Source organism: Lepidochelys kempii, chromosome 2 (assembly GCF_965140285.1).
Source record: "Lepidochelys kempii isolate rLepKem1 chromosome 2, rLepKem1.hap1, whole genome shotgun sequence".
NCBI lineage: Eukaryota > Metazoa > Chordata > Testudines > Cheloniidae > Lepidochelys > Lepidochelys kempii.
The window spans coordinates 87,476,962-87,490,790 of record NC_136381.1 but is presented as its reverse complement, the minus strand read 5'-3'; the positions used below and the strand labels follow the sequence as shown (position 1 = coordinate 87,490,790).

Genomic DNA, 13,829 nt, shown 5'->3' with positions numbered 1-13,829 from the left:
CCCTGATAACCCGCCCCCTCGAACTCACCCGCCCTCTATCCAACCTCACCACCAGCCAGACTTTGGGAACTACAGACCTTCACCACAAACAGGGCGATTGTTTTAAAGGAAGAATTTGATTGTAAGTAATAGTAATGACGCAGAAAAGAAAACAAGAAGGTTGCTGAGTCAGAAGAATGTAATAGAGATGGGACACCAAAGCCCATGTTTATGGAGTGCACTCATGAAACAACCTGTCTTAAACTTACCTACATATCTAGTCATCTGCTTCCAATCCAATCTCCTACCAGCTTAATAAAGCAATTGTTCTTACTGCGCTGCCTGGAGCACTGGTGGCTGCTGGTGCTTCAGCCGCACCGCCTGGCTGGAGCCAGCCATGCACCGCGCAGCACAGAGCACCGGGTCAGGCCAGGCTCTGCAGCTGTGCTGCCCCAGGAGCTCGCAGCCCCGCTGCCCAGAGCATTGTGCCGGCGGTGCAGTGAGCTGAGGCTGCGGGGGAGGGGGAACAGTAAGGGAGGGGCCGGGGGCTAGCCTCCTGGGCCAGGAGCTCAGGGGCTAGGCAGGAGGGTCCTGGTGGCTGGATCTGGCCTGTCGGCCGTAGTTGCCCACCTCTGGAATATACTATCGAACAATTGCTTTATTACATTCTTCTGACTCAGCAACCTTCTTGTTTTCTTTTCTGCGTCATTACTATTACTAGAAATAATATTACCATAATGCCTCGGAGCTCTAGTTGTTGGCCAGTAATCCATTGTGCTAAGCGCTGTGCAAACACAGAACAAAAGACAATCTCTGCCCCACAGAACTTACAATCAAATTCTTCCTTTAAAACAATCGCCCTGTTTGTGGTGGAGGTCTGTAGTTCCCAAAGTCTGGCTGCAGAGATGCTGCCAACAAGCTGTCATGGTAGCCTAAGTTCCTTCTAAGCTGTGTGGCCGTGCAGCAGGCTATCAAGGGCTGCCCAGGCAGGGAGAGGTGCCACTCCCCCGGCCTGGCCCAGCCCAGTCCAGACTTGCCAGAGCTGCCACAGCCAGGGAGAGGCGCCCCTCCTCTGGCCCGGTCCAGCCCAGCCCCACTGGAGCTGCCGTGGCCAGGGAGAGGCACTTCTTATCCAGCCCCGAGTTGCTGGGGTGAGAGAAGGCTAGGGGGAGTCCTCTCTCCCTGCCGCAGCCCCGGGGCAGCCTGCCTCTCAAACCCCTCATCCCCGACCACACCCCAGAGCCTTCCCCTGCAGCTGGAGCCCCTCACCCCCTGCACCCCAATCCTCTACCCCAGCCCTGAGCCCTCTCCTGCACCCTGATCCCCTCATCCCTGGCCCCACCCTAGAGCCCGCACCCCCAGTCAAAGCCCTCACCACCCCACACCCCAACCCTCTGCCCTAGCCCTGAGCCCCTTCCTACGCTCCAATCCCCTCATCCCTGGCCCCATCCCAGAGCCCGTACCCCCCAGCCAGAGCCCACACCTCCCCACACCCCAACCCTTTGCCCCAGCCTTGAGCCCCCTCCCACACTCTGAACCTCTTGGCCCCACCCCCGCCACACATCACCTCCATATTGGTGCACATAACAAAATTCATTCTGCACGTGGACGTAAAAAATTAGAGGGAACACTGATGGTAGCTGGTGCAAAGCATTTTGGGGAACATTTAGGAACAACAATTCTTGCTACACATGACTGAACAGGAACAGATACGCTCTTCTAGAATGGAGGGGTTGGGCTGGGTGGGAAGAAACTTAGCAGCTGAAAAAAAGCACTACAGGACTGACTCTTTGGTGAATTTCTACCATTGCCCTGTCACAGTTCTGGTGTCCCTTGCCTTTGGTGTGGCACTTTTTTTGTGTGTGCAAACTTAACCTGTGCCTAAATGTTTGAGGCTAAATTTTCTCCATGGATCCCTGAAATGTGTGTTAACAGTAAAGAGTTTGAGGCACGAACAGCCTAATCCTCATTAAGGAGAAGCTCAACTGCTCCATCTTAACTCACTTATATTGTATTTCCATCTGTGATACTCCATGTATTCACGTGCTTGGTGCATTACAACTTCGTGAATTCAGTTAAAATATTGTAGGGGCACATTAAAAACTAGAAAAGGAGGACTTGTGGCACCTTAGAGACTAACCAATTTATTTGAGCATGAGCTTTCGTGAGCTACAGCTCACTTCATCAGATGTTTACCGTGGAAACTGCAGCAGACTTTATATACACACAGAAATCATGAAACAATACCTCCTCCCACCCCACTGTCCTGCTGGTAATAGCTTATCTAAAGTGATCAACAGGTGGGCCATTTCCAGCACAAATCCAGGTTTTCTCACCCTCCACCCCCCCACACAAATTCACTCTCCTGCTGGTGCTAGCCCATCCAAAGTGACAACTCTTTACATAATCAAGTCGGGCTATTTCCTGCATAGATCAAGGTTTTCTCACATCCCCCCCACCCCCATACACACACAAACTCACTCTCCTGCTGGTAATAGCTCATCTAAACTGACCATTCTCCAGGTTTAAATCCAAGTTAAACCAGAACATCTGGGGGGGGGGGGGGTAGGAAAAAACAAGAGGAAACAGGCTACCTTGCATAATGACTTAGCCACTCCCAGTCTCTATTTAAGCCTAAATTAATAGTATCCAATTTGCAAATGAATTCCAATTCAGCAGTTTCTCGCTGGAGTCTCGCTCCAGCGAGAAACTGCTGAATTGGAATTCATTTGCAAATTGGATACTATTAATTTAGGCTTAAATAGAGACTGGGAGTGGCTAAGTCATTATGCAAGGTAGCCTGTTTCCTCTTGTTTTTTCCTACCCCCCCCCCCCCCAGATGTTCTGGTTTAACTTGGATTTAAACCTGGAGAATGGTCAGTTTAGATGAGCTATTACCAGCAGGAGAGTGAGTTTGTGTGTGTATGGGGGTGGGGGGGATGTGAGAAAACCTTGATCTATGCAGGAAATAGCCCGACTTGATTATGTAAAGAGTTGTCACTTTGGATGGGCTAGCACCAGCAGGAGAGTGAATTTGTGTGGGGGGGTGGAGGGTGAGAAAACCTGGATTTGTGCTGGAAATGGCCCACCTGTTGATCACTTTAGATAAGCTATTACCAGCAGGACAGTGGGGTGGGAGGAGGTATTGTTTCATGATTTCTGTGTGTATATAAAGTCTGCTGCAGTTTCCACGGTAAACATCTGATGAAGTGAGCTGTAGCTCACGAAAGCTCATGCTCAAATAAATTGGTTAGTCTCTAAGGTGCCACAAGTCCTCCTTTTCTTTTTGCGAATACAGACTAACACGGCTGTTCCTCTGAAACCTGTCATTAAAAACTAGGTTCATGTAGCCCAGTCTTTGTCCCTGCACAAAGCCAGTGTAAAAGGCATGCAGATTGCTGGAACAGAATCTTCCGTGCTTCATGGCTGCTAAAATAAGAGTGTGTAGTGAAAAGTACCTACTCAGCAATAACTGTAGTGAGACAAAAAGAAAAGGAGTACTTGTGGCACCTTAGAGACTAACCCATTTATTTGAGCATAAGCTTTCGTGAGCTACAGCTCACTTCATCGGATGCATACTGTGGAAACTGCAGAAGACATTATCTACACAGAGACCATGAAACAATACCTCCTCCCACCCCACTCTCCTGCTATGAGTGGGGTGGGAGGGGGTATTGTTTCATGGTCTCTGTGTATATATAATGTCTTCTGCAGTTTCCACAGTATGCATCCGATGAAGTGAGCTGTAGCTCACGAAAGCTTATGCTCAAATAAATTGGTTAGTCTCTAAGGTGCCACAAGTACTCCTTTTCTTTTTGCGAATACAGACTAACACGGCTGTTATTCTGAAACCTGTAGTGAGACAAACTCTAAAGTATAAGTAAAACCACATTTTTCTTTGTATTCTGTCATATCTTGACAAATCCATGATAAAGTGAGACTTCTAGTGCTGATGGATGCTGCAAATTAAAATGAAATTGAGTTAGAAGAATAATATTTTCTTTTATAAATGATATCCAGATTGAACACTTAAGGATGTAATTTAATATTTTTATGTGTATGATATTAGAGGATCACTTTGATTCAATTACAGCTTTATGCTTGGTCAGAGATCATCTTACCCTTTCGTTTTAATCATGTTGCCATTGTTTTATGTACCAACTCTATAGAAATATTGTACTATTTGAATACTTGTGTAATAATAGAATTAGCTTTTACTTTGTAATTGTTTCTGTATTCTTGTAGGAAAATAATCTCTTTTGGCATATACTTTTAAAACCATATAATATGTTTAGCACTTTACTGCTAAAATGAAAACAGAGTTTTTGTGAAAATAACATCAGCTTCAATTTCGCCTTCAGTGCACATATTTGGCATTTAAGTCAAATGATCTAAACCAGCTGTCACTGCACTGATAACTGAGATGCTCAAGGAATTTCAAAAAAATTGTAAGAAACCTCTATGGAATTTTGGACTCTGGGATAGTTGCCAGGGTTATGGCTATAGTACAGATTGTCATGTTCATGTTGTGCCATAATAATTCCGAACCATTGCTTCTAAAGAAATTATTTGGTAACTTTAGAGAATAAAATGGTAACAACTGCTTACCTTCCCTTTGAGTGATGTCAGACATACCTGTTTCTTTCTCTTTCTGGCTAACCTAAAAATTGCACCCCTTCTGAGATAAACAAAAGTAAATCCAACTGAAAACAAAATTTTAAAAATATCCAGTCTTTTTCAGGTTTCAGAGTAACAGCCGTGTTAGTCACAAGGTCTGTCAATCTTGTCTCCTCTCCATTGTATTGCATCAAAGCCCCTTGTTAGTCCCTTAGAGTCAAAGAGAGGGACCTCTTCCATCCTCCTTCTTCCATATGTGTCAGTTTTGGGACTCTCAACAATGAAGTAGAGACCACCAGCTCTGCTGCTTCTCTTCTTCCAATGCTAAACTTACTCTGCTCTGCCATAGTCCTTAGTTTCTCCTCTCAGGATGTGGATATCTCTGTCTCTCTAGCTAAAATATCACTCCTGTCCCAGTCAGGGGTGAAAGTAACTTAAAGGACTTACCGTTACGCCGGAGTCCTGAGCAGGGGGCATGGCCTCAACTGGAAGAGGCGTGGCCTCAACTGGAAAGGGGGGGCCTTTAAATACCCGGGCCCTTTAAATCAATTTTAAAGGCCCCAGGGCTCTGGCTGTGCTAGCAGTGGCTAGGAGCCCCGGGCCCTTTAAATAACCCCTGAGCTACCAGCTGCAGAGGCGGCTGGGAGCCGCGGGGCTTAGGGTTGATTTAAATCACTGCCGGAGCTCTGCCGCCGCTACCCCAGGGCTCCAGCAGCAGGGCTCGGGAGGTGATTTAAAGGGCCCGGGTCTCCAGCCGCTGCAGCCTCCAGCCTGGGGAAGCCAGCCTGGAGAAGCCAGCCTGGGGAATCTCCAGCCTGGGGAAGCCAGTCTGATCCGGCACAGTGTACCAGCTCTTGCCGGTATGCCATACCGTACCGTACCAGCTTACTTTCACCTCTGGTCCCAGTTGACTTACCTCACCACCAAGCTGGCTGTTTTTAGGCTTCTTCTTGAGCTGTTTCACTAGCTTCTTCAAAAGCTACCGCCAGGATTTCCAAGGGCCTTGCCCTGGAGAAACCCAGAGGTACTGCTTCCGGCCCATTCCCAGTGAGTAAGTGTCTGTCTGTCTGCTTAGCAAGAATCATAGCAGGTCTTGGTCTTTCCCTAGCCTTTCCCTGTTCTGAGGGAGGGGACACTTATGTCCCCTGATATGTCTTCCCAGCGTTCCTTGCTATAAGGCTTACTGCTTTCATCAGTTTTGGGAACTATATATTTGAAACCGGAACTGGACCATACTGGCCATACGCTAACTTAAAGAGACATTGAGGTGTTGACTCTCACACCTGTCTAGAAATCCACACTTTGCTCAAGTGTGTATACCTTTTATATCTTACATCTCTTAATACCTTTTGAGAAGCAATATTTTGTGACACCCATGTTTGTACTAAATATGAAGGGACAAGGTGGATGTGAGGTAACATCTTTTATTGGATCAACTTCTGCTGGTGAAAGAGACAAGCTTTCGAGCTACAAAGACCTCTTCTTCAGGTCATTTTGTATACATTTACAGTAATTCTAGATATGCAGAGTAAGTTAGCAAACTATACATAGAGAAGTGCCTGTCCTGGAATTCCAGGACTAGTGAACATCCTCAGACTTGGATGGATCCAGAGAACTGGCCCTTAATTTTAAAAATGGCCTACCTTTGTGCACCAGCAATACTTCTGAGCTTAGTTTATGTCGCAGCAGATTCAGGTGTTTAAACGTAAACACCTAAATTGTGCACATAGTTATTTGCATCCACAATTTTCTGCACACAAAAATGGTGGTGACCTCATGAAGGCTGGACTAAAAAGCCCCCAGACCTTAAATGTCAATCCGTTACTCTTTTTAGGAGTCTTTATTGTCTAGAGAGGATCCAATCTATTCACTGGAGATGGCAAAAGAAGGTCTTGTGAATATATCAGGAGGCACAGATCGACTGCACAAAGAGGCAAGTACCCTGCACTTTCATTCCTAGCCAAACAGAGTGATCTTTCGGAACCCCTTATGGAAAAGTTTTATAGAATGTAACAGAGCTGAAGCAACAGGATTCTATAGAAAGGTAATAGGGTTGTATAGAAGTTACTCTAAAAACTATTAAAAATTAATAAAGGATACAATAGGTTTTTGTGCTATTCTGTATAAATCTGTAGCAGAGATATAATGTTCTCTTAAATTCTACAGAATAATTAAAAATCCTATAGAAGGGTTATAGTTTTTCTGTTAGAAGACTTTTCAGTAAGGTGCTCTTTTTGTATCATAATCCTTCAGTGGTTCATGTTGTAAGAAATGGAAATATTTTCTTTTCATTGGTTTTGACCCAGAAGGCTTATTTAACCTTTTGTCATTGTTGGACACTTTCCAAGAAGTCTTACACTTCAATTTCGCTGTAGTATTTTGTTACAAAATGATTTCAGTGTAAATTGAACAAATTTTAAATAAATGGGCAAATCCTAAAGTCTGTATTAAGTCTTTACACAGGCAAAATTCCCAGTGAAGTAAGACGATTTACTTGAGTAAGATTTTGTCTCCTAAAGAATAAAAATATAGAATAAAAAAGAATAGAAATATCCTTCAGTGGACATATCTGATGTCATTTGTTGACCACATATACCCTCCTAAATCTCTAATTTCATTCAACAGCTGCAGTGGTGACCATATTGCTATAATTACCAGAGATGCCATGTCTTGAAAGTAGTTTTCTTAAGATAGCATTGATGTCAAAGGGAAAAAACATCAAAGTATTCCTTTTGGGGGTAATAATATTCATTGTGACAACAACTTTGATAACAGTTTTTCACTGATATTTGAATTTGGGACTGGCAGAATACTTAATGAAGGTGTCTCATCACATCTGCTTGGCAGATACTAGAAATCCACCAAACCAATTTGTTCTGTCTCCTCAAGAACTTCTAATCATTTTCTCATGCAATTCAATGATAACCTTAGAAATGTTTTTCCTTCAGTGGAAAAGCTATCAGAGGGCAATAATCAGTCTTAAAATTGCTTTTTTTTTAAAATGTTTATCATAAACGTTAATTTATTTATTTTTATGCTAGTTAACTAGAATATTGGAGAGAGGATGGCAGCTCAACAATGCAACTCAAAGAACCATGAATGAGAGTCAACATTTGACTGTATTTATTGACACCATGTATACAACCATCAAAGGTAATGTGTCTGATTGTAAGCTATGGCCACTTACATTATTGAATTAAAAATGTATTCACTTTGTAAATCTGTGAGAACTGTTTGCAAAGAGAGGGTGTTTATGCTGTTTGGGTAAGGGATTCATCTTATTTTGTCTCATGGAGTTGACTGAATTGTTTCCTTCCCACTTAGTACTTGCTGAAGTGGCCACATCTTTAAATGAGACTCTGGCTCTGAATTTCCAGTTGTCAAACAGTACATCTCAAAGTCTGCAGGAAGATATCTCCACCATGCTGGAAGCAATGCGCAGAAGACATTTCATGCAGCAGGATCAAAATGTCACCACTGTACTAAAGTAAACCTACTGTCTTATTGATATTTCTCTATTCGTGGACAATCTATCGTTCATGTAGGGATCTATGAGAGGAAAAAATGGTCCAGTGTCTCCTTAGTATTGGCAAAATTTTATGAAGCTCTGTCATGAGGGGAAGTGGAAACTGAAATGCCTGGAGTTGGCCATAGTTTAAATAGAGTCTCAATGCACAGTTGGGACCTGATCCAAAGACTCCCATTGATTTCAATGGGCTCCAGACTAGGGTCTTGATGCACATACTATGGAATTGTGTTACAGGGGAAAGTGTCTATTTGCTTTTGAGATAGATTTACTATCTCTGACCAAAGTTCTGCTCCCTCTTCCATAGCTCTGTAGGGCCCCAAATGCAGCATGACTGGGGTGTTCTGCTGCACTGGAGGGTGCGTGATCAAATCTCTGAAACACATGTAAGAATTCCATAATCTCTAAGCACCACCATTCCCAGTTCCACAGGGGTTCTTCCCACATTCAAGCACAGCAGGATTCTGAGCACAGCCCTGGACAGGGACAGGTTTATATGCCATCGTGCAGCTCCACAGCTCACTGTCCCCTAGTGGGATTACAGCAGAAACAGGGGTTACGGTAGCCTGAGGGCTGTAGTAATTTGTGTGTGTGTGTATGTATGTAGGGACATTTCTTCCCCCAGGCCTCCAGTCAACCTCCTGTTGCAAGCCCAGCTGGGGAAGGAATTAGTCTTTTGCTGGTATGGATGCACATGTGGCATATGTTTTGTAGGTGAAACCTCAGCATTTATTTTGAGCATTCAGCTTTTATTCTAAGTCATAACTTTGATTTCACATTGCTTTCTCCTTATTTGTTTCTTCTTGAAGACAGCTTTAGATTCTTTATTGCCAGAGTTGGGAAATCTAACCACCAAATTTTTCAGAATTTGAGTGTGGTTTTCAAAAATGCCCTTTATTGCTTTAACTCTGTTCCCACTGATGTCAATAAGAATTGACCCTGGACTTTAATGGGTACAGAAGTAGACCAGTTTGAAATGCTTTTGAATATCCCACCCTTTGTTTTAAAATATTTTGGATTGGGAAGAATGTTTGTCTATACTTGTCAGGGCTTGTCTAAATGGAGAGTTAGTGCCCGGCAAGCTAGGGTGTAAATATACAGTGCACTAGCGTGTTGTGCATGAACTGTCTGTGTGGACCCTGCTACTGCCCATTAGAAGTTCCCTCGTGGACTTGGACCTACTTCTGTGTCATATTCCCATTGAATAGTTATATTTTCATATGTTAATGTGAATATAAGAACAAAAGAATGGCCATACTGGGTCAGACCAAAGGTCCATCTAGCCCAGTATCCTGTCTTCCGACAGTGGCCAATGCCAGGTGCCCCAAAGGGAATGAACAGAACAGGTAATCATCAAGTGATCCATCCCCTGTTGCCCATTCCCAGCTTCTGACAAACGGAGGCTAGGAAATCCATCTCTATACATCCTAACCAATAACAATTGATGGGCCTATCTTCCATGAAATTATCTAGTTCTTTTTTTAATCCTGTTATAGTCTTGGCCTTCACAACATCCTCTGGCAAAAATTTCCACAGACTGACTGTGCATTGTATGAAAAAATACTTCCTTTTGCTTGTTTTAAACCTGCTGCCTATTAATTTCATGTGGTGACTTCTTGTTCTTGTGTTTTTATAGACCTCAGTCATATCCCTCCTTCGTTGTCTCTTTTCCAAGCTGAAAAGTCCCAGTCTTATTAATCTCTCCTCATACGGAATCCATTCTATACCCCTAATCATTTTTTGTTGCCATTTTCTAAACCTTTTCCAATTCCAATTGTGACAAAGCTCTGTCCTTGCCTCCGTGGGTCTCGCGTTTCCTGGCAGATTTCGCTAACCTCAGAGGCTCACTGTGACCCTGCACATAACCCTTCTCTCTCTAGAGACAAGGGTCACAGTCTACTGAGCCATTTTCATCATAAGCCAGCGAGGGAGGTGAGGAGAAGTTATTGTTCCTTGCATAGTCTCTGTTGTCTCCCAGTCTCAGGATTAATTAAGGATTAATTAATTAAGGATTAATCAGGGGGCAAAGGTGGGGGGGGGAAGCCCAGGCCCACCCTCTACTCTGGGCTCCAGCCCAGGGACCCTAATAGTATCAGCTATGGTAGCTGACCTTATAGACACCTTACATGTACAATTCCCTGGGCTACTTCCCCCACAGCAGCTCTCACTTCTTCAAGCTCCACTTCACCCTCCTCCTTCCTTGTCCCTGATATGGTGTGTACTACTCAGCCTCTCCAACAGCGCAACTTCCTCCCACAGCTCCTGACATGCACACCCACCTGACTGGCTGGGAGACTTTTAACTAGTTTCAGCCAGCCCCTGATTGGCTTCAGGTGTCCCAATCAACCTAGTCTTATCCCTGTCTTCTGGAAAGTTCTTAATTGGCCCCAGGTGTCTTAATTGACCTGGAGCAGCTGCCATTTCACTTATCCTGGTACCAGGGATTTGTTTAGCCTGGAGCTAATACATCGATCTCCCACTACTTTTCTATAGCCATCTGGCCTTGCACTGTCACACAATATATATATATATATATTTTGAGATGGGGCAACCACATCTGTACGCAGTATTCAAGATGTGGGCATACCATGGATTTATATATGTGATCCCCAAATATAGTGTTGCTCACCTGTCTCTCATGCTTGGTCCTGTCTATTAATTTCTGTAAGAGCCAGATGGCCATGAAAATGGACTACAAATAAAACCTGGTTATAGTTATAATGAATTAGGACTTGGAATAGCTTCCTGGCCTTATGAAAGTGTTTGAGAACACACCATTAAATAACAAAATATTTCTGACTTTTACAGCAGTTTGGGCTGTTAAACAAAGGCATTTGTAAGTTAACTTTTTCAATTGTAGGCTTTCAGCAGAAATTTCTGAAAGTTCTCTGATAAGTGTCCTTTCACACACTAAGAAGAGAATTAATAAGATTTATGCTAGCAGCATGAGAGTTTGCTTTACAGAATTTATAATGCTCTAGAGCTACAAATTCAAAGCTAATTTAAATAAGCAGTTGGACAATGCATTTGTCAGGCAGCAGATAGTTATCCCATGGCACTTGGTAAATTTTGTTTATGATGATATATCATTAAACAATATCTAACTTAAGCGTCTCTAAGGGCTTGTCTACAGTACCTGCTGGATCAATGGGCAGAGATCGATCCAGCGGGGGTAGTCTAGACACGATAAATCAACTGCCAAGCGCTTTCCCGTCGACTCTGGTACTCCACCAGGGCAAGAGGCGCAGGCGGAGTCGACAAAAGAGCGTCAGCTGTCGACTTACTGCAGTGAAGACACCACGTTAAGTAGATCTAACTACTTTGACAACTACGTTATTCAGATAGCTGAAGTTGCGTAACTTAGATCGATTTCCCCTCCTGCCCCCCTCCAGTGTAGACCAGGCCTGAATTTACTACATAAGACAAAATTCCTGAACTACAGTATAACCTTTTTACGGTACACTCAAGTGTTGGGGGAATACTGCCTTGTAAAATACTGCATTGTAGCTTCATTCTACCAGTTCCTGTATTTTGTTATAATTTGAAACAACGATTTTTGAGGGTATGGACCGTGGATCAGTAGTATGAAAATATAAATGCATATCCATATCTAGTATTAGTAGGAAAGAGTCAGTGTATTTCTTCTTTTGTTTGTGATAACACTGTAAACCAGGCTTGGTTTGCTATAATTGGAAATGTACAAACAGTTGAAAGCAGATTAAAGGATAAAACTGTGAATCAGAATTATTTGTGTATGTGTCATAGCAGGGACTACACTGTGCATTTTACATAGGAATTGCCATTCAGGATCACACCAATTTAGGTTCAGTATCCTCCCTTTGATAGTGGGCAGTATCAAATGCTTCTGGGTAAAGTACAAAAATCCCAGTAATGGATTATCATGGAATAATTGCAAGCAGTTAGCTGTTGGCTAATTCCCTGGGTCTGGGCTGTAGTTCCAAAATCACACCTAGCACCATTTTTTGAAGATAGGCACAATACTTACTTCCCTCCAGTGGGATAGCTGATTTTCATAAGAGATTGCATTTTTTTTTATTATTATTATTTTTATTTTTTTAGCAGTTCAGCCACTTTATTTTTAAATTCCTTCAGAACCCTGGGATGTATCCATTCTGTCACGGTGATTTGTTGCTGCTCAGATTATCAATAAATTCCAGTGCTGCCTCCTATACCATGGCATGATGATCCTAGATTAAAAATGTTTAAACTGCAAATGTCTGAGGTAGGACATGGAACCTTTCCAGATGCATAAAATCCATGCAGGCTTTCAAATCAGAGGTATCCCAAATGGAGCTTTTGAACCAAATGCAGTCCAAAGGGTCCTCAGAAGTGGCTTACTGTACTCATTTCTCTGTAACTACAGGGCAAGGACGAAGCTGATAAGCCACAAGGTTGTATTGTTTGCAAACGCAAACCAGTAATTTCTCGTCTTCTATCAGTGGTGAGACAAGTATAATAAATATTATGGTTGTAAGTATTGTTGATGAAAAAAATTGGTATAAGGTTATGTGCAAGCTAGTTGCAATTGTTAGTGTTGCAAAGTTTGGGTAATCCTGTTTTCAGTTCTTCCTTCCTTAAGAAAATACACCTAAATTTCTCTTCCTACATTTATTTACTATTTGCTCTCTGTTTATCAGCACTGCAGAGAGGTTGCTGTTACGGGTTCAGAAAGAGTATCTCAAACCCCAGCAGGAACTTGCAGAACTAAAAAAAGCTGCAAGCCATCTCTTAACAAACCACATCATCAGACTACAAGAAGCCCAGGACCTGGTGAATGAGGCTTGTACTAACACCAATGAAACCAACCGTCTGCTTTTTCTTATCTACAGCAACCTGGCAGAGTTAAATGTAAGACTGGAGATTCCGCATTGTTGTGTAATAAGTATCAGATACATAACATGTTTTAAATACCTCACTTTTCACACTGAAATGAATCCATAGACTTCTACAAATATTAATATTTGTAATATTCAAGTACATCAAATAGAAACAATGCAATGTGTTCAAAGCGGGAAGGGTTAAGTAGTAGATGAGTTCATCTGCACCAGCTGACATTACAAAGTACCATAAAACAATTGATTTATGCTACAGGATAAAAAGCTAAACATACAAGAAAACAAGGACCTTTCCATCATGCTAATTAAAGAAGGGAAAATGTTGATGGATGTTGCTGCTGCCCTTGCCACAGATGTAAACAACTCTACGTCAGTAAGTTACTAAATTGTCTAACGTTCATTTGATATAGTGAATTGCATTTTGATTAATTGATAAAGGAAATAATTTCAATGTTTAGAATCTAGAGATCCATCGAGATGGACTGGACCTCTGGAATGCCAAACTAAGGCATCATGTAGATGACCTGGTCATGCAGATGTCCACGAGGGGAGCACTTGATCTAGTCTACAGAGCAGAGGATCATGCAGCTGAATGTCAAAAACTTGCAGAAGCGCTAGACAGGTGAGCGCACCAAGATATATGAACTCAATAGATGCTTCATCTAATTTACTGCCAGATTTAATTTAAATAGATAATAGGTTAGTCCGCTAAGGGAGCAGGTCATTTTTTTAATTTAAAACTGCAATAAATTTAATTACTTTTACTTTTCATGAAGTGAATGGTATTTTTATTAATGATGCAGAATAGGTTGATTTAGTCTTACAATTCACATGAATGATCATTTGTGAAG

General features: G+C 42.6%; 1 protein-coding gene across 1 annotated transcript in view; it reads left to right on the top strand.

Moving 5' to 3' along the window:
* The window catches only part of LAMA1 (laminin subunit alpha 1), a 155,182-nt gene that overhangs the window by 101,369 nt on the left and 39,984 nt on the right, over positions 1–13,829 (top strand). The window contains 6 exon segments of the mRNA XM_073331559.2: positions 6,431–6,529; positions 7,638–7,749; positions 7,921–8,083; positions 12,781–12,991; positions 13,235–13,351; positions 13,437–13,600. Of these exon segments, the coding sequence (XP_073187660.1) occupies positions 6,431–6,529; positions 7,638–7,749; positions 7,921–8,083; positions 12,781–12,991; positions 13,235–13,351; positions 13,437–13,600 (866 nt within the window).